At 49.7% G+C, this 20,595-nt stretch overlaps 1 protein-coding gene across 13 annotated transcripts in view; it reads left to right on the top strand.

Annotated features, from left to right (window-relative positions):
• The window catches only part of LOC133351754 (serine/threonine-protein kinase WNK2-like), a 136,218-nt gene that overhangs the window by 68,314 nt on the left and 47,309 nt on the right, over positions 1-20,595 (top strand). For 8 of the 13 annotated variants that reach the window (XM_061567230.1, XM_061567240.1, XM_061567233.1 and 5 more), the window contains exons 7-10: positions 11,115-11,208; positions 12,509-12,634; positions 16,014-16,629; positions 17,422-17,591. In XM_061567230.1, the coding sequence (XP_061423214.1) occupies positions 11,115-11,208; positions 12,509-12,634; positions 16,014-16,629; positions 17,422-17,591 (1,006 nt within the window). The remainder of the gene's footprint in view (positions 1-11,114; positions 11,209-12,508; positions 12,635-16,013; positions 16,630-17,421; positions 17,592-20,595) is intronic. The other 5 variants (XM_061567239.1, XM_061567238.1, XM_061567232.1 and 2 more) reach the window with 5 other exon arrangements.

Raw genomic sequence — 20,595 nt, 5'->3', positions numbered from 1 at the left:
GCCTCGGATGAGAGTACACTTGGTGCAGCACACATCGGCAAATCGAGGCTGTGGTGCTTAAACCGCACAGCCGCCCTCGTGCGCTGTCTGTCCCACCCTCGAATGGTGCTCATCATCATCAGCACTTTCCCCCCCAGTAGTCTAGGAGGCTACACAGGAATATTTGTATGTAGAACGCGTGCAATTGCTCATTGGTTTAAAGCGGCGAGTTTTTTCTGATTTACGAAGGACGGTGCATTCGCTTCGTTACCATCGTTGTGTACGCCATGAATCGGCCCCGTGAGTCGGGGGCACAATCGGCGATGTAAATATCGTTGAATGGACGGACTGTACGATGTGTCTTTTTTTTTTAAAGAAGAAATTGCATACCTGTCAACCCCTTATCAGTGCCCTACCTTATTACATCACAAGGGAGAAACACAAACAAATAGACACGTTTATTTTTTTATTTTGCCCGTATTGAAACGGCTGTACGCCGCATGGACCTGACAACTAAATTTCCCTGTACAAGAATACTGGGTAAACCGTATGGGTTGACAGCTTTGATTGTTGAAATTGCAGAAACGAAGTTGAAAAGCAAAGACCAAACTTAAACAAATATTTCTCAGGATAGCTGTGTGAACCTTAAGAAAAGAACCAGTAATACTGGTCACAGCGCACAGACATACACACACACACACACGCCGTGCATGCATGCACTGTGCACGGGGTTGTGGGTGTCAGCAAGAGATAGGTATGTTGGTGGGTTGGGCAGGCGTGTTGGTCGAAGGGTTTTTATCCCCACCCCTTCGCTCGCAAGGCAGGGGGTCGCCGCCAAACTCGTTCCACGTGACGGACGATCCGTCCAGTTGTCGATGCCGGCCTCAATTCTTTCACTCGCGGTTACCGCCGCCGCCGTGGATTCGTCCCGATGCGTGAAATCCTGGAGGATTCCCATGAGCTATGTGAAGCTCTTGTTCACAGATGTCCGGCAGGGGTGGGTAACGTTGGAGCGAGCGAGGCCGTACGCACACGGGAGACGGAACAAACCAGAACCGACGCAAACGGGATGACAAAAACGAGATGTGGGGAAAAAAAAAACCCGATTTTGAATCGCGACCGTGAATCGTAACGATCCGTTGGACCGTACAGGTGATGCACCTAGCATGGCAACAGCTCCGTGGTGACGGCACCACCACTTAGTGGTGGCGGTGGTGGTGGTTGTTGTTGTTGGCGGAGTTCTTTACCGAAGGTGACTCGACAGGGCACGTGTATTATACACACACATTAGGTCAGTTACGCACAATGCTAGCATGTTGTTTTAAATGCACTGTCGTTGTACATGGCCAAGCTATTGCGTATGATACATACAAACGTGTAAATACGTACGCACGTGGTGTTGCAACAGGGGTGTAACGTTGCATCGATGCAATGATCAATGCCGATTCTCGAAGACCCGCAGAACGCGCATCGAATTGCGGCTCGCGTAAGAATTGACGTTTTCGTACGCGCGCCGTGTGTCATCGGTTCGTGCGGCAACTCCAGTCACCGCAGGTGTTTATTAAAAAAATAAATAATTGATTCTTGCAATGGATCGCGATTTATGGTGTGGGGGGTGCGAGGATGGTTGTGGGAGGTGAGTAAGTCCATCATTGCAAGCCGAGACTCCTGCACTGACGTCTGGATCAAAGTGAAGAGCGCCTGCGAGCCTGACGCACGTCGGGTTACTGTCTTGGCAGGCGGTGGTCGTGTGGTGACTGCAATAGCTGTGGGTGACAAGCAGAAGGAAGGAAGCGATGACCTGTACTACGGACGTGTACATATGCAAAGACAAAGCTCCCACCCCGCCCACCCCCTCCATAGCTTGGACAGGCTGTTGAGGCAAGCGGTGTTAGCTAATACCTGGTGTGGCCAGTACCACGCCTAACCACCTTTGTCTCCCCGGTACTCATTTGAGGCTGAGTCTACCTATATATATGCGCAGGTCTTTTGTCACCCCACTTAGGGATAAGGGGCTCCCCACTTGTGTTGTTATCTACTGTATTCATCTTCTTGGTTCTTTCGGTAAAGTCACGTAGAAAGAATTTAATAAAATAATACAAATAAAACATAATAAAATAATTCTGTCTCCTTGACAGACCTATTCTTCACCTGAAGACGGCTACTTGCGTTGTGGCCGAAACGTCGTGAGAATTTTTTTATGATGTTTTATTTTTATTCTTTTATTAAATTCTTTCTACGTGACTTTACCGAATGAACCAAGAAGATGAATCCCTGCAGTCACGAAAGCTTTAAATCGAAATCTACTGTATTGTATCAGCAGCAGCAGGAATGGTCTCTCCACTGCTGGATGAAGGCCTCTCCCCAAGCCGCCGCCACCACCACCATAGTCTGTGGTTTTTCAACGTAGCTCGTGCAGTCGATCGCCCCATCTCCACGGTGGGGACTGCCCTGGGCGGGGGGGGGGGATTGGCCCGTCCTTCATCTGCCAACGTTGCTCGTCTCCATTACAAACCACCGTCCGTTGCAGCGACTCGTCCTGCTCAAGCCGACTTCTCGCTTTTGTTAACGGCCATTGGTTCATCCCTCCGATGTGTGTCGTCCCGTCTACGTCTCTCTCGGTGTCATTCCTTCGCCTGCTACGTACAGGGCTGTAATGCGTCCAGTGCCATATTAACCTTTAAAATGTCCTGCTGTTGTGCAACACTTGTCTATGTATCACAGTAAACAAAAGTTACATCTGATCTCGGTGAGATTTATAAGGCGGGGCGGGGTGTTGTACTCTGAGTGTCCAACGCGGCCTGTGTTTTGAGACAGGTTCAGGCTGCCGCTTATAGGGAAAAGTGTGAGAAAAGTGTAAATCGGTGGAAACGTGATTTCCATCCGGACCGCGAACCTTCCCCGTGATCTTAATCAGCTTTGTAAAGCCGTGCCCCTGCATGGCGAGATAAGCACGTTTTTCCTTTACACCCCCCCCGCCGCCCCGTAGAATCACCATAGTGGCAGTGGGGAGAAGTGCCCACGCTCAGCTAGCTTTGCATAAAAGGACGCCCGCCGCCCACGACCTGCCCTCGTTAGCTTTTTCTTTTCGAAAGTGCCCCCCGAAAAAGCCACCGCCCCCCCCCCCCCCCCCCCACTTTCCACCCCCTACTAAACGCGGACGAAAGAGTGGTGGGCCAGCTGGCCATGGCTCGCACGGTCACCGTGACCTTCCTGTTGCCACGGTGGCAGTTGGTGCCAGCAGCGGCAGCGGTGGTGGCAGGAGGCTTCTTCTGCACCTCCCACTTGATTGCCGGAGATATGGTCGCGTGGTGCGTTGTCGACCCCGGCTGGCGATGCGACGCACGTGTGTGCAGCCATCGGACGATTTTAGCAAATTCACTCGGGTGATGTGGATTTTCTAAACCGGATGTGGCTTTGGTCGTGTCCTGTGCAGTAGCCATTGGGCCGGGATAATTACTTATTTATATTCTTATTCATCCAGGAAAGCCACCCAAAGTCATTTTTATTTTAGATGTTTTCAGCCAGTTTATGTTTGTTTGCGCAAGCGGGAGGAAATGGCCACTCCTGGAGACAACCCTCCATACTCGCGAGGGGGCAACGCTCTGTCCCCCGTACAGATTGAAACAGTTGGTAATTATTCCACTTGGTGTACTGCCTCCTTCTGGAGAGCCAAGGTTTGGCACCTCGATGACCAATACTGATATCTGACTTGCTCTTAGCAGGATGGGCAGGGAAGTGCTGCCCCCCCCCAACCCCCTTCTGTGTGAGAAAGGATTCTCAGAAGTACTTCTGTGATGTCCACTTCTGCGGGATATCCTCTAACACGGAGATTGCACTGCTATATTGTGATTTCCAAGTGGCAACCTTGATCAATGTGGTTTTAGTCATCATCAGCCAAGACTGCGCCATCTGTCGCAGTCTCGCGCTGTAACAATCTGCGCGGTTCCTGCACAGGAATGTGATATTATCGCTCTGTCTCCGCGGTCTACGTCCTCTCGGGCTTCTCCGCTCACTGTTGCAGCCGCAGCGCAGTGTCCCTGACCCAGGCCATTACGAGCCCCGACTGAGCCACCCCAAACCGCCTGCGTCTCAAGACTCGAGTGTTTGTTTGGAAACACGGTGCGGAACAGAAGCCTTTTATAGCGATGCAGCTGAGCACGTGGCCCCAGTTAGTCGCGCAAACTGGGAACGCGCGCGTTTGTGCGTGTGTGCGTACGTGAGTGTGTGTGCATGCGTTCGCAAGGGTACACTGTCCTGTAGGTGTCACCGATAACAGGCCATGTGACCGGCGCGAGCAGCCGAGGTCAGTGGCGCGCAAGGGCTCGAGTTCCCGCGCCGCTTTGGGGGAAAATCTATTTTTTTTTTTACGCGCAGTTTGCGCGGCGAAGTCCAGCGCTTTATTGTTGTTGTCATTGCGGCAACGGCTGGCTTTAGTTATTGGCCGTTTTTAAAGTAATCGGATCGAAGAGGGGGCCGCGCGCACGCCTGCCCTTGTTTGTGTAAAAGCCATTGGTAACCACCGCTGCCTTCGGCATTGGAGCGGTGTTTGGATTGATTTAGCAAAAATAACACGCTAATGGGGGTCGTGTATTTTGGTCTCGGCCTAATTATCTCATTGACGTGTCGTGTAATGGAATATATAAATAAACGGTCGCTCGCGCGCGCCCGCGTGCCCGCGTGCCCGCCTGCCACACCGCTGCTGGGGGACAGCAGTCCGTGGCAAGTTTTACGCTGAAAATCACCGAGTTTTGTTTGGCGTTTCGGTTAACGCCCGAGTAGCGCGCGACCTTCCTCTTATTTTATTGCGGATTAAACGACGGCGACAAAACACACAATGCTGTACCGAACGTAACGTCGCCATTTGCTCCGCGGAACAATAACACGGCGCAATGGATGCAGCGCAACGCGCATTTGCGTATCGCCCCAAACGCGACCGGCATCCTCGCGTATGTCTCGTGTTGCGTGGGTTACGTAAGCCCTGATGGAAGTTCTGAGAAGTCAGTCCCCGAGGCACTGATATCATCGCATCATTCCTCCTCCTTCATCCTCGTCCCCCATCTAACTCCTATTCTTCCTCCTCCGTTCGCAGGCTTCCTCCGAACGCCCGCCCCCACTACCTCTTCTTCCTCCCGCTACCGGCTGTCATCTCAAGATATTGCTCTTTTGTTCATACACGGTTGAGGGAGCGGTGGTAGTGGTGGTGGGGGGGGTGAGGAAGGTGACGCTTGGTGGGAAACATGAGTCACGGCGTTGGGCCACCGGCACCCCCCCCCCCACCTCCGTACAGGAGAGACTCGGAGAGCTGTGATTGGCTGTAAGGTTAGGGGAGAGGTGGTGGCAGGAAGGAGTGGGACCAGAACCCTGAAACAGTTGATAGCGGAGCCCTGGGGGGCAGGTGGCGAGGGGGGGGGTGTTTCGTCACAACCGGATTGGCGAAGAAACGTGAACGTATGTGGGATTTGCCCGCTTGGCGATGTGCGGCAGTGACAGCCGGAAAGTGGTGATAATTACCGTGGAGAGGTGCATGCTGGGGGAATTCAGAATTGGAATCTTTATGTAGACTGGAGGAGGAAATCTGAGGAGCTATGAAGCTGTTTTTTTCACAGAAGTCCACTTAGGGGCAGGGGTCGGCGAGTTACGTCACTGAATAATACAAACAAACGATGTGAGACCAGATTGAGAAAAGGTAAGCAATTCGCATGAATCTAAAGTATAGAAGTACGAATTGCACATCAATTTTTGCGGAGGGCAATCATTTCCTGCCGAATTGCACCGAGACTGGAAGAGGGAACGCATGGATGAGAGAACACGGGCAAGTTAGAGGCATTGCATTGACCTCGACAAAGAGTAAAATGGGTTTTTGCAGGGCATTTCCACTGGAACGGATGCTCGCTGGTAGTTTACAATTACGGTAGTGACAGCCTACGGAGGGAAACCTGCTCGAGAGAAAGTCTGTCGTGAGAGATGGAGCGCTTGCATCGGCGTGTTTTTTTCCAGGAACTAACTCTGGGTCGTATGAATTGTTCATACGCTTGTCTTGCTGCTTCCACTGTTGCAGTCAGTTACCTGTCATGATCCCGGTGAGACGAATTCAATTTGCACCACCGGGTGAACAGGGGAATGTGATAAATGTGGTCCAATGTTTCGGCTGCCGTGCTTGGGAGATAGATCCGCACCACCAGATTAGCGCAGGTTGACTACGCACGGTGCGAAAGAAGTTCCACACAAACTCGCATACAGATCAAATTGAACCGGCGGTGACCTCTGTGCTTGAAGGACCACACGCAGTTCCATTAAACAATAAAGCTCAGCTCCTGGGGTCTGCAAAACAGGCAGTGAAAAAAAAGCATCTTAGATTTTACTGGGATTCTATTAACAGAGGGATACAATGTAACATGAAACATCTTTAACAGCATTTGTACTTGCTGACTTGGTGGGATACAAAAGAGGGTATATCCATGTTATTTATTAAGTATGTTGGTTTTTTGCAAATGGAGTTTTATCCCACTGTCAGGCCAGATTAAATCCCACAGAGTGTCAAGTTTTATTTTCTCACTTTTTTTATTCGCCGTTTTTTCTGAAATGCAAGCTCATTTCAAATTACATAGTCAATGATTTTCAAGTCACAGTCCCTTTTTTATCCACTGCTGGATTAAACACTGTCCCGATACTGTGCAGGTCATGAGGGCTGCTGGACCATAAAAAAAAATCCAGCGCGTCCCCGGGTCGACTCGACCAATACGGCAGTTCGTGCCTGGCGCGGCATTGTCAATGTCCCGTCGAGCTGGGGGATGAGCATTTGAACACAAATTTATTTTTTTATTGGCCAGGTTAGAAGGCCAACCGAGCTGTTTAGCTCTTTTTCAGACGTGACGTTGCTTGCGCAAATGATAGCTCAACGAGGTAGCTTATCACGTGGAAATGTATGGCAGCCAAATACTCTAGACGTGTGATGTTGATTCTAAACGTGGAGGTAAAAGATAAAAATCTACTCGGGTGAGAGAGAACATGCAAACTCCAAATATGCAGGCGTCAGGATCGGGATAGAAACCACGACCTCCTGTATACCAGGCGAGGTAATTAACATCCCGCCACCGTGGCGCCCGGTGGCGAGTGTTGCTGGCCCAGGACAATAAAATTAGCATTTATATAGTGTTCCTATGCGACCGCATCTCAAGATAGAGAGGCTGTCCAAGGTCTATATGCGAGCCTACAGATATTTGTACGAGACCGGTGTTCTCCGAGTCTGCAATCGGTGCGAGTCTGGATCGCTGCGGTGTGTCTCGGCGAGTCGTGTTCATGTACGTGGATGCATGGTGAACTTCTTTCCCACGTATGTAGCCGACCATGCCAATCGGTGGTGCAGCGGAAGGACAGCAGACTAAACACATTTGTCAATTTAACACGTAGGCTTTCGCGACCAATATTCATAATATAGGTTTTTGGGTCGGATCGCGTTATCTATAAATGTGTCGTAACCCTCCACCACCCGACACGGCCAAACAGTAAAATATGTGTCACGTTTTTCAAAGGACAAAATAATTCACTTCTTTAGCCCACCGGTGTGTTGAAGAGAGAATCAACAGCATTTTTAAATTTGAGTACGATGTTTCGCTGATAATGCCCGATGAAGCTGATTGTAATTATCAGCGAAACGTCGTACTACTGAAATTTAAAAAATGCTATTGATTTTTCTCTTCAGCACACCGGTGGGCTAAAGAAGTGAATTATTTTGTCCTTTGAAAAACGTGACACATTTTCTACTGTTTGGCCGTGTCGGGTGGTGGAGGGTTACGACACATTTATAAATAACGCGATGTGACCCAAAACCTCTATTATGTAAACACATTTGTGTAAGCAAGCTAAGTGTGAGCTCGCATCTCAAGACGCTTCGCGGACACGGCGAACATTTATTTGTTTTGTTGAACGAAAGAGGTCGGTCCCGTTGGTCGCAGGCAAATGGGAAGAGGAGGCACTTGAGCTTGGAAATGATGAGCAGGGCTTCCAAGAAGGTCCACGACATTCGGGACTGCGGCGGAGTCGACATCGGGACCTTAACGGATGCTCACAAATAGCGCAAACTAAATTTGGTTTCGTTTGCTGCAGCGTGCACAAGCGCTTGCCCGCTTCCATTTGTCGCCAAATGCGTACAGCTCTGAAACCAACATTCTCAGCTGTTATCCATAACAATGGCCATGCTTTATTTGGCAGCCGAGCCCTCATTGAATTCCAAGTTTTCCACGATCAAGACCCAGCGTCGTGTATTTGCGGTCTGGAAAAGCGTTGCTCGCGTGTGTGTGTGAGCGCGTTCGTGCACTCGAAGGCAAAAGTTGAGCGATACGGCGCATATTTATTCGCACTGTATCCCTAATGGGATTTCGTGCCGCTTGAGTAATGGGTTTTTTTTGCGTGTGCGTGTGCATATTCTCTAATTGCTTAATTGGAACGCAATGAGAATTCATGTTGTGCCTATCTGGCTGCAATAGCTTGCTGCGAATTGATTTCTTTCCTCAAGCATCGCAGGAGCTGGGTGTGTATGCTGTACCCTGTTGCGAGGGGAATGCGTCTTTGTTTTTGAACATTTATTAAAATGAGATCGCGAATATTGCAGATGCTTGCCCCACTGTATGTCTACTATGGCTTGAGGGCCATTTTTTAAAATATAACTTGCGTTTTAAGCCTTTAATGCAGTCCTTTTTTTATTAGAGCTGCTATATTTATACCCACTGGCAGGGGCAGTACTTGGATGGGCGAACACCAATGAAATAAAAAATGTTATAGGCTGCTTGCGGCATTACGTTGGTCAGCGGAGAGCAGTGCAGTGAAATCCATCCTTGCGCTTGTAAGTTGCTCCAACATTTCTGCTCGCCGCATTCCGCAACTCGCACTGCCCCCGCTGATCCTTGCACAACCTGGCCCCGTAAACCGTATAGCACCTGCTATGAGTACGTGGCCGATTGTTCGATCGAAAGCAACTGCTTGGCTTCCGAGGTCTAACGACGGGATCGGGCGATATTCAGAATCGTCAACTTTGTTTAAGCTAAAGCTATCAAACCAATTATTTTTTTATTACCAGGTAAGGTCCACTGAGCTGTATATTTTTCAGAAGCGACCTGACTCCCGCAAATGATAGCTCAACGAAGTGGCTTATCAGGTGGAAATTTATCGCAGCCAAATACTCCAAATGCATGTTGATTCTAAACGTGGAGAGAGAAACCAGAGGACCCGGAGAAAAATCCACATGACCCAGGTGGAGAGAGACACGCAAACTCCAATTATACAACAGGCGTCGGGGAACCTACGACCTCCCGTATACCAGGCAAGGTAGTTAACACTGTGGCGCGCGCCCCCTTACATTGGAGGAATGCGACGGGCTATCAAGCTCTATTTCTCGTGCAGATTTAAGAGTGGGGTACGATCGAACGCAAACGTACGGCCGGTCGGCGAGCAACCAAAGCAACTGGTGTTTACGGAAAGAGGTTCCCGGGCCGAACCGGGAGCGAGGTCACATTGGCGCAAAGGAGACATTTATGGATTCCCCCCCCCCTCTCTCTCCCCCCCCCCGAGGGGGGGAGAGAGAGGGGGGGCTCAGAAATAGCGTCAAGCAGAGCAGATGCGGAAAATTGGGTCAAGAAGGAGGCGGCGAACCGTGTATGGGTCCATCTCCTTCCTGTGTTGGAAGCTGCAACGGAGCATCAAGTCGGTCACCACCCCCCACCCCCACCCCCCCCAATGACTACGGTTGTTGCAAAACACTTAGACCATTGTGCCCGCTTGTGCTCTTCGGATTGTTATCGAGTTCCTGTAATAAAAAAAATTAATAAAAAATTACACAGCCATCGTGTAACGATATTAGTCACTGATCACAATCGAGATAATGAAACCAGCGGTCCGATACATCTGCCTCGTGGGCATTTTACGAATTCAAACAATATTTATTTGTGGCAAGAGATATATATGCAACTAGCGCGAAGTAACCGGCATTGCCCGGGCAAAAAATATATTTCAAAACCTTTCTTAAAAACCTTACATATACAATCACAGATACTAAGCTATTGTGAAAGGCCGGTGGGCTGTTTGTCCATTTCTCCACCAACAAAATTCTAAGAGGCTTGCAGAAGTCCAAAAAGTTATAGAAAGTGGAGGGTAAATGGTTGACATAAAAGGTTTCCAAAAATTGTCGACCCCCCCCCCTCTCAAAATATTTTTACCCCCGCGTAGGTATATATACCTACACACCCTACATGCAACAGAGTAAGTAGCATCTATCAAGGCTGGCAGCATCGGGGTTTTTTCCATCGGGTTTTTAATTGTTTTAATAAAACAATTGGCATGATGAATCCACTGCTGGATGAAGGCTTCGCCAAGCCCCCGTCATCTCTCGCATACCCTAAATGTAATTTTTGTACAATAAAACATTAAACTGTATGTGTTTACACACGTGCATGTGTGCGTATATGCATGTTAAACTTCTTTTGTACCATACGTAGCCAACCATGCTCATCAGAGGTGCGGACACAATACAATATAATGGGGAGAGGTAGTGTTGTGGTTGGCGTGCTGCGCTATGAACCCGGCAACCCGAGTTTGATTTCTACTCAAGGGCCAAAATCAGTGACAATTATCTGAACTGGTCCTGGGCCTCCCCGAGGTCGACTCAGCCTCAAATGAGTATCTGGTGCAATGTGTAAACATCACCACTGGGAAGACAAAGGCGGCCAAGTGTGGTGCTCGCCACATACTCCCTTGTGTCCTCCTGTACCAGCCTTCATAGGTGCTCGTTCACATCACTTGCCCGAACAGTTGTTGAAGGGTCTATGGGGACTCTTTGTATTTGTATACGTACAGGGGTCAGGCATGCATGTATAATTTGCACTATCATTTGTGGCCAGGTCGCTTCTGAAAAAGATCTCTGTAGCTCCGTGGGGCTTGCCTCGTAAAATAAAAAAGTGAATTAATCGGTAAGCGATTTCTGCACGCGTAATTCGTCGCGTGCGCGTAAGAAACTCCTTCTTGACGATCGACGGGATCCGTTGGATATTTTTTGCATGAACACGAGTTGCCACGTAAAATCCTATCGATGACACTTGTCCACGCTGCGTGTTCCCCTCTGGCCCCCGTCTGCCCCGCAGGTATTCCATCAAGGACCTCCTCAGCCACGCATTCTTCGCCGAAGACCCCGGCGTGCGGGTGGAGCTGGCAGAGGAAGACGACGGCATCAAGACGGTAACGGGCTGCGCTTCAACGGAAAACGCTGTTCGGAAATCGCCACTCGGGTCATTTGCTCCCGTAGCTTCCCCGTCTTGTTTGGCGTTGTGGCCGTCCGGAACGTTCTGCCTTTCCGATATTATTCTGGAGCCACTCGAGATGTGTGCGCTTTTAAATCTAGATTGAAAACTCATTTCTTTAGAACTGCTTTTCGTGTTCCGTTTGTCCTTTCCCCATACACCTCCGCCGCTGAGCACAGTTGGCATCGTATGGTGCGAAAGAAGTTCAACATACATGCAAGCGACATCCAAGGGACAAGGCTAGGCTACTTTCACCGCCACTGCCGCCAATGAATGCCTGATATAAAACTTGATTGGTAATAGTAATTTGAATTAATAACGTGTTCTTTGTATGAATGTAAGTGTTTTCAGTTCTGTCGGAAGACCCGCGTGTCGAGCAATTGACTCTGGGCGGCGCACCCTCCACATTTTAGAGATGGCAATTAATAATTTTCAATTTACAAACTGTTCTTTATAGCGGCATAACAATGCTTTGAATCGTGGATTAATATCGATTCTTAAGGTAATAATGCATGAATCTGAACGCACGTGTAAGAATACATGTACCACAAAATACGTCGTCACTTTATTATAAATAGCACTTCCTGATTTTGCGTCGCATCAACCTCCATGTCCGCCACATCGCTGACCGCATCGTCCATCTTTCTCGTATCCACCGCTTCTCAGCCTTTGCCACCTAACCCCGCAAATCGCTTCGATTGACGTCGCTTCGACATCCGGCGTCGCACCTCTTTCAGGAACGCACCCCCGGGTGTTGGTTGTAGGGGCGACCCACCCCCCCACCCCCCCACCACCTCGCACCTACGACCGAATTGGTTCCTGGATGACGGTCAGCGAGTGGAGCCGTTGTAAATCAAATCCTTGTCTCCCATAGGGCACAATGTTATACATAGGGGTTCCGTTCCTGGAAAGCCGTTACGTACCATAAAAGTACCAAAAATTGACCACGAAAATAAATGAAAATAACCCTAACAAACATGTATTGTAACTAAATATAACTTTTGACATTTGAAAATACTTAAGTACTTTTCTGCATGTGCATCACATTTCCTCTTCGCATACTGATGATAATGAAGGTGGTCAAAGCGGGGGTGGGGGGGGGTCATAAGTCGAGCCGTCGTAAGTCGGGTGTCGCCTAATAATAATAATAATGATCGCTCCCAATGTGCGAGTGACAATTTATTAACACCGCTTGACCCGAATGACAATTGGGAATGATTCTTCCCGATCGTGAGCAGGTGATGAATCTGTGGCTGCGAGTGGAGGACCCCAAGAAGCTGAAGGGGAAGCACATGGTGAACGAAGCCATCGAGTTCAGCTTCAACCTGGAGACGGACCTCCCGGAGCAAGTGGCGCAGGAGATGGTGAGGGCGGAGAGCGGTCGGGAGAGAGAGAGCGGGGTAGAGAGAGAGAGGGGGGGGGGGAGAGCGAGAGAGTGGGGGAGAGCGAGAGAGTGGGGGACAGAGAGAGAGAGACTACAGGAGAGAGAGAGAGGGCGAGAGAGAGAGAGAGAGCGGGGGAGAGAAATAGAGAGAGCGGGCGGGAGAGATAGAGAGAGCGGGCGAGAGAGATAGAGAGAGTGCGCGAGAGTATGGGAGAGAGTGTGCGGGAGAGAGAGAGTACAGGAGAGAGAGAGAGGGCGAGAGAGAGCGAGAGAGAGAGCGGGAGAGAGAGAGGGCGAGAGAGATAGAGAGAGCGAGAGTACGGGAGAGAGTGTGCGGGAGAGAGAGAGAGAGAGCGGTGGGGGGGGGAAGAGGCCCTTTGTTCAACACCTGGCCGGTCGCTCACTGCATCGCGGCACATTGCCTATGTACCGTGGGGGGGGACGGGACATAGTAAAGTGGTTATGAAGACAGCGGGAGGTCTGTCCCACTGTATTGGATGCCATGAGCGATTGACTTTACAGCTCAATCATACAGGAGGGAAAAAATAATGAAAAATAATTCCCGTCATTTATTTTTTGTCTCTCTCGGGCTATAATTTGGCACAAATTTGCAAGAAGATATTTTGTGGGTGTTTTAGCCCTTGCTGAGTTCCTTTTTTTAGCAGTCGGTGCTGGTTTTCTTTCTTGTTGTTGTAGCGACGAGTAACATTTCTTTTCTCTGGAATATGAGCAAGAAATAACAAGGCCATTTGACCCAATGCAAATTATAGTCGATTTGATGAATAGCGAACAATATTTTGCAGCCCTTTGTCAAAGCCACTGCTGCATGAAGGCCTCCCCAATGTCACGTCACTCGTGGGGGTCGTTGGACCGTACTCCGGCGGCAGTGCCGGTTTGTCCGGAATTGGTTCAAGTATCACTCGCCACGGTCGGGAGTTGAACACAGGTCGTTCATGTTCATGGTGTAGCCTGCCAACCGGTCATTCCACCGCTGTGCCGTTTAACCGCCGGTTTTTCCCCGTATCAGTTACATTATTAGTAAATTTACGATAAAAAGGTTTACTGACATAAAACAAAATTAATTACCACCACCAACAACATCTGAGAGGCAGGCTGTTGTAGATATTAGATATCAGGAAATTGAAGTTGTAATTAGGTTTGAAAGCAGAGGTTTAGCAGTACAGTGTATGAAGCGTGCTATTTGAACTCGAGCGCCAAAAATAACAAAGCGCACAATATGCACGTACATATGTTGAACTTCCTTCACATCGCATCGCCATCCCAGAGGGATTCCGAAATGGATCGCGGCATTCCATCACCAGAGCAAGGTTGTCACGAATAATAATTTAATAAATACAAAAGTCAAACTCAATTTTTTTTTATGTTATTCCAAATCTGCTCTTGGCGTTGTCAACTGGCATTGTCCTTTTTGGCTTTTTTACCCCCCCTCCCCCCCCCCAAACTTTATTGCAGTCGTGCTGCTGTTGTGACACCGTTGGTCATTACACTGCAGTGTCAGTTTGGAGCTCTGGCAGAGACGTGCAACATCGTGTTGGAGAACGGCCCGCAGAAGTGGCTTTCAAAGAGTTTGTTCTGAGACCATGTCACGTGACCTCTTTTATCCACCTTAGCGGTGGGGGAGCGGGGGAGGGGGGGTCGGCAGAGTCGACACTTTTTCCACTCACCCTGCCTAACATGAAATTCAAACTTAATCATTATTTTCATTCTCTCGCAGTCGGATTTCGCTAAATTGAAGAGAATGCGTACATTTTAAAGTGGCAATATTTCTTCCGCTGCACGTGTTGGTGTGTGCTCGGGACCCATCAACTCGCCAAGCTTGAAGCCCGGCTTTTAATCACAAGGTGGCTCAGACCTGGATTCGTACCCAGGGTCTGAGCGGTGTTGCTGGCTCTGTCCTCTGACACACAAGCCACCCAGTCGCTCCCTCGTGCCCCCCAGGTTCTCGCTTTAATTTCCCACCAGATTTACCAGCGCCCTGGGGGAAGGCAGATGAAGGATTTGGCCGCACTGACGTTTCCTCGTGTGTCCGTGTCATCCAGCAATCGCTCATACTTTGTTTGCATAGAATAATGATGTTAAGTAACAAATAAATTATATTTAGTTATTTATGAGCAAAACTACAACTATCAACTCGGTCGTGAGACAGCTTGTTTGGTCATTTGAGTTCAATGCAAATCAATAAGTTACTTAACCATTAATTTATTGATTTATGAACATACATGTGGCTTAAAAAAAAACTTACAGACGACTGTGCATGCATTCATCATAATCAGCCATGGCCCATCGACTGCTGGATGAAGGCAAGTGGTCGTCATACCTGTCACGTACCAACAATACATCCAACTCGTGTGCGTGAGCTGATTTCATCGTCCGCTCCAACGCTCCGGGGTGGACGGTGTTCTAGAGCTCGATTCCCTCCTTTGGCTAGTGCTCCGTCGTTGCTCTCAACCACCGGCCCCGTCGTCTCTCCTGGCGACAGCGTCCTGAACGGGGGTGGGCAGGGCCCCACGCAGAGGTCGCAAACGGGTTTTGATTCCATACCCGTACCCGTACCCGGCCGCACCAGGGTCGCAAACGGGTACCCGTACCCGGCCAGGTACGGGTAGCCGGGTATCGGGTAGGGTACGGGTATCGGGTACCCGGTTGCGACCTCTGGCCCCACGTCACTGTGCTCCGCGGTCAAAGTGAAGCGACGTCTCCAACCCACTCAAACACTCCGCCCCCGCCCCTCCCCCCTCCTCTCTCTGTCTCTCGATGTGAATTCCTCGCGTGCACCTTTCCAACTCTTCCTTGTGCACCCGTCATGCACTTTTCCTTCCCGTTTTCTTCATTGACAACTGCTTTTTGTGTTTACAGTCGAAGCCCTCCTCTTGACGACAGTAATTGGTTTACACGAATCCGGTCATTAATTGATTTGGTCTTTAAGCGAATATAGGCAATACATGTTAAAGGATTAATGTTTTCCGATACCATCGGAAGTTACTTTTTTTCACCCACAAAACGTACTTTATCATATTTAAACAATGGATATAAATACATACATATACTACCAATATTATAAACACATGTTAAAGGAAACATGGTTAATCAATGCATTGATTCATATTTACTGTCCATTGCCAGGGGAATGGTCGCTATGTGAGCACATTGGGCTCTATGGAGGCCCGTCGTTAAGCGATTAGTCGTGAACAGGGGTGGTCGTCAAGAGGGGTTCTACTGTACTTGTCCTTCCCCCGCACCTCCGATTCGTACGCTCGGTCTACGTACGGTGTGAAAGAAGTTCAACACACATGCATACATCAGCCTCTCTCCTTTGTCTCTCGCTCACACACACGCAGGTAAACCTGAGCTTCGTCCACGAGAGTGACGTGAAGATCGTCGCCAAGTCGATCCGCGATCGCGTCGTGCTCATCACTCGCCGGCGCGAGCAGCTGGGCGGCCGTGCCGACGAGACGATCCCGCAAACGTCCGAGGACGCCCAGCGCTTGGCAGCGATGGCGGCCGCCGCTGCATCCTTCGCCACCGGACAGCAAGTGCAGTCCACCTCCCAGCAGCAGCAACAACAGCAGCAGCAACAGCAGCAGCAGCAACAGCAGCAGCCAACGCAGTCGTTCGGCCAGCCCAGCTCCGCGGCCCAGCCGCAGATGCAGTCGGCGGGCCAACCTCAAATGCAGATCCAGCCGAGCTCTCAGATGCAGCAGCCGCAGCCGCAGCTTCAACCCCACCTCCAGCAAGCGCAGAACCAAGGTCAGGCGGCGCAGAGCCACGCGCAGGCTCTGCCGGCCGGCGTGACGGCGTCCCAGGCGCCGGCCGGCACGATGCAGGGCGAGTTGGGCGCGCACGCACAGGCGCAGCCTCCCGGGTCGCAGGTTGCCTCCGCGATGATGATGGCTCAGCAGCAGCAGCAGCTGGAGGGGGAGCAGCAGCAGAAGGAGGCAGGCACGATGGCAGCCGGTAAGGTTTTGCGAGTTTTGTCGCTCGTTAGCGGTGCAGGTGTAATGGCCCGTTGGTTAGGCGTGTCACCGATCTGTCGATTGAAATCGATTGTTTTGCATTCACGATGCACACATCGAATTGTGTGCACGCGCCAAGCGAATGTGCTTTCTAGGCAAACGGCGCCGACGAAACGGCGAGAAACAATACAAACGAGAGGGGTCAAATGAGACGAAAAGATAACATTCTTGATTCCCATAGTGACCGACCCCGCCCCCCCCCCCGCCCAAAATCGCGATAATTGCTCGCGTTGCTGGGCAGTATAAAACGTCGCTCGCCCGGTCGGAGCGCTCGTGAGTGGCGTTTGCCGGAAACGAGCAAAGGCATAGAGCGCATCGAGCGGCTAAAGAAACGGGACATGCGGCGAAAGCGCACGCAGCTTGGCAATCCGTCGGACGTTTGCGCCGGCAGGCGGTGCGCGACACTGCGAGCTCGCCGTCGTCGCTACGCGCTTGCCCGTGCCTGTCCCGACCCTGACGCCTGCTGTGTATTTGAAGTTTGTGGTGTCTCTCTCCCTGTGGTCGCAGGGATTTTTCTCCGGGTCCCTCCGGTTTTTCTCTCCACATTTAGAATCGACATCACGCGTTTGGAGTATTTGGCTGCTGTACATTTCCATGTGATAAGCCTGATGGTTGAATTGTCATTTGTGATAGCCAGGGCGCTTCTGAAAAAGAGCTGGTAAAATAAAATAAAAGGTTTCTAGTTTAATTTGTGATCGTCGGGACTGACCGTGTGTTTGTGTGCGTTTATTAGCAGATGCGGAGGGGGTGGCGGCGGCGGCGGCTGCGGCGGCGGCAGCTGCGGCAGGAGCGGCGTTGGCGACGATGCCCATTCCGACATACGCAGAGGTGGTGAGCGGAGGTGTTCCCTTGCCCACGACAAATGCACAAACGCAGCAGCAGCAGCAGGGGCATCCAGCAGAGGTACAGACAGCTCCCCCCTTCTTACCGCTATGCCTACAGCTAAAGTGAATTTGCATCGCGTTGAAACGTATAAATATCTACGCACTAAAAGACAATCAATTGAACAGAATGAACGGAAATGTTGACCTAAAGCTTTCGTGACTGCAGGAATTCATATTCTTTGGGTCTTACGCTAAAATCACGTAGATAGGTTCAAAGCAATTAACAAAAAACTACGACGTTTCGATCGCAACACAAGCGGTCGTCTTCAGGAAAAGGGGGGGGGAAAGAAGACGACCGCTTGTTTTGCGATCGAAATGTCGTAGTTTTTTGTTATTTGAACCGATCTACCGAAAGACCCAAAGAATATGAACGGAAACGTGATAAGATTATCGTCCCATCTCGTCCTATTGTCTGGCTGTGTGTGCCTCTGTCATCTGCTTCCTTTTAACACTCACACAGTTTACATATATTTCTTAATGTTTCCCCACTCTCTCTAAATCACTCTTCAAAATCTAGAGGCAACACTGGCCTGTTCTTTTTGTGTTTGGATTTCCACCCCTCTCTCCACACCAACCCTCCCCACCACCCACCATTCCGCAGAATGTCATGGTGGTGTCTGGTAAACATTTTACATAACGTCTAAAGCAGCCGTCTAAAGCAGCCTGGCTGGAAAATACTTTACTCCTGCCGCCATCATTATCATCATCAACAAACACGACTGCTGTTTTGTAAAATTGAAAAATCTGCAATCACGTAACGTTTTAGAGCACCGAAATTGGCTCTCTCTTCGGAGTAGGGACATCGGTGAAGAGGTTTCAACACTGCTGTCAGTGCAACATCTGAAATTTTATCTCAAGTTATCTCCGTTACACACGCGAAACATTCTTTATACCAGACACAAGCATCGTTGTATATATTTTTAAAGCGTGAGCTTTATTTAATTACAAATTTCCACAAAATCAACCTACAAGTTTGACCATTTGAAAAAGTTTTAGACGGTTGGAATGTTTCACATATGCAACGCATTACACACGCAGAGTAGTAGTAGTTGTAAAAATGATAATAAAAAATAATAATACAATGATACGCGACGTTAATGTCAGAATTATGATATCCGTGTCCTGCGGAATGCCTGCGTGGGAATTGAGTACGGTGTTTTGGACACTGTTGTTCCAATCGCTCTAGCAACGCCCCCGGCTGTACCGTGGGCAATGCCATGGATAACGACCAACTGCGCGCCACGTTCCTAACAAGTTCCTTGCTGAAATGCGAGGGAGAGCATAGCCAAGGGCAGCCTTTGGAAGCGTTTAGCCACTTCATACGAGAACAGGGTCCGACACTGCCGATGAGACGCTGTCATGTCGAAAACCGGTCCAGAGTTTGCTTGCACTGCTGAAATGATTCGCTCCCAGAAGGCTGTGGAGGGTTCGATGGATTGTGTAGTAGAAAAAAAAATCATGACATTTTCACTTGGAAAGATACATGGATGAAAAAGTACATTGGCTACTCATCTGCTTTGTTACTTAAATTCTCCACAACAACGCGATTTAATTATTGAGGTTTTTTTTTATCACGTAAATAAAAATAGAATGGGGATTTGTACAAAACACTTAATTCGGACGGGCGTACGTAAATGAATCAGCTGCACCCCCCCCCCTTCCCCCGGGATGAAACGGGCATAGAACAATGTGTGTTTGGAGGAGGCCGCCGCCCGCATGCCATGGGCGCTGATCAATCGGAATTTTGTTCAGCCGAGTCAGCAGTTTTGCTGCAAGGCAGGCAGGCAGGCAGGCAGGCAGGCAGGCAGGCAGGCAGGCAGGCAGGCAGGCAGGCAGGCAGGCAGGCAGGCAGGCAGGCAGGCAGGCAGGCAGGCAGGCAGGCAGGCAGGCAGGCAGGCAGGCAGGCGGATGAGTGCTGCGAGGGTTCGGCGAGTTGAAGACCTCCCGCAGCGGCGCGTGCGGAGAGCGAGAGAGAGAAGTCGAGAGAAGGAGAAACGCTTTGGCGCAAACCCGGAAAACCGCACTCGGCCGTGAAAAGCTGGCGCGTTCGATCCATCCCAGCAGCGCTCCCATTGTGCTTTTTGTTGTTGTTGTTGCTGCCGCAGTATGAGAAAGCAAGGCTGCGTTTTAGTTTCATCGTTTCGAAGTCTCTGGATTACATTATAGCCCCGGCGTCTGGCCACCGCCGATCCATCCCAGCAGCGCTCCCATTGTGCTTTTTGTTGTTGTTGTTGCTGCCGCAGTATGAGAAAGCAAGGCTGCGTTTTAGTTTCATCGTTTCGAAGTCTCTGGATTACATTATAGCCCCGGCGTCTGGCCACCGCCACCGGCCCTTTTTCTGGAAAGAGATTTGAGGACCGCCGTTTGTTGGGCAATCGCGTTCGCTCCGTATGGTGCGAAATAAGTTCAACGTACATAATAACAACACTGTTGCACAATGTCCAGCTCAGTAATGCTCTCTAGTTTCATGCGACGACGATAACGGTAAAAAAATATAGATGTTGGTATTACGCTTATTAATTGTATATTTTTAAAATAGATTTAGCATTGCCCCATTCTTTTGTAAATAGTATAGCAGATGAGCATGGGAACTGCTCAGCTGTTTTATTGGTCGGGTGGCAATTTCTTTTTTAAACATCGACCTTGCCCGCAAAAGCTCCATTCATTCATCGAAACTATTTGGAGCTGTTTGGACTTCCCTGGACAAAACATACATACGTGCAGATAAGCTGCTTGTATAACGCACGTGTTGAAAAAGCTGTTACAGCGGGCTCAAATCGCGTGGTGCTAGAAGTGCGAGTGGTGCCAAGAATATTCATTCAAGAATTTGGTTCGACACGTCCCGTCAGCTTGCCCCCTATGTCACGGCACACGGTGAACTGTCAAAGCCCAACAAAAAAACCATCATCACACCAGCACTGCCAGTCCACTGGCTCTCAGTACAATACCACATGGACTCCAAAATAGATGGGGGAGGGGGGGGGTTTCTTTTGGGTTAGATCGCGTAAATATCAATCTGCCGT

The sequence above is a fragment of the Lethenteron reissneri genome, chromosome 38, assembly GCF_015708825.2.
Source record: "Lethenteron reissneri isolate LAM-NWPU_2019-01 chromosome 38, ASM1570882v1, whole genome shotgun sequence".
NCBI classification, from domain to species: Eukaryota; Metazoa; Chordata; class Hyperoartia; order Petromyzontiformes; family Petromyzontidae; genus Lethenteron; species Lethenteron reissneri.
The sequence above is the reverse complement of the archived record's forward strand: the minus strand, read 5'-3'. Positions and strand labels throughout refer to the sequence as shown.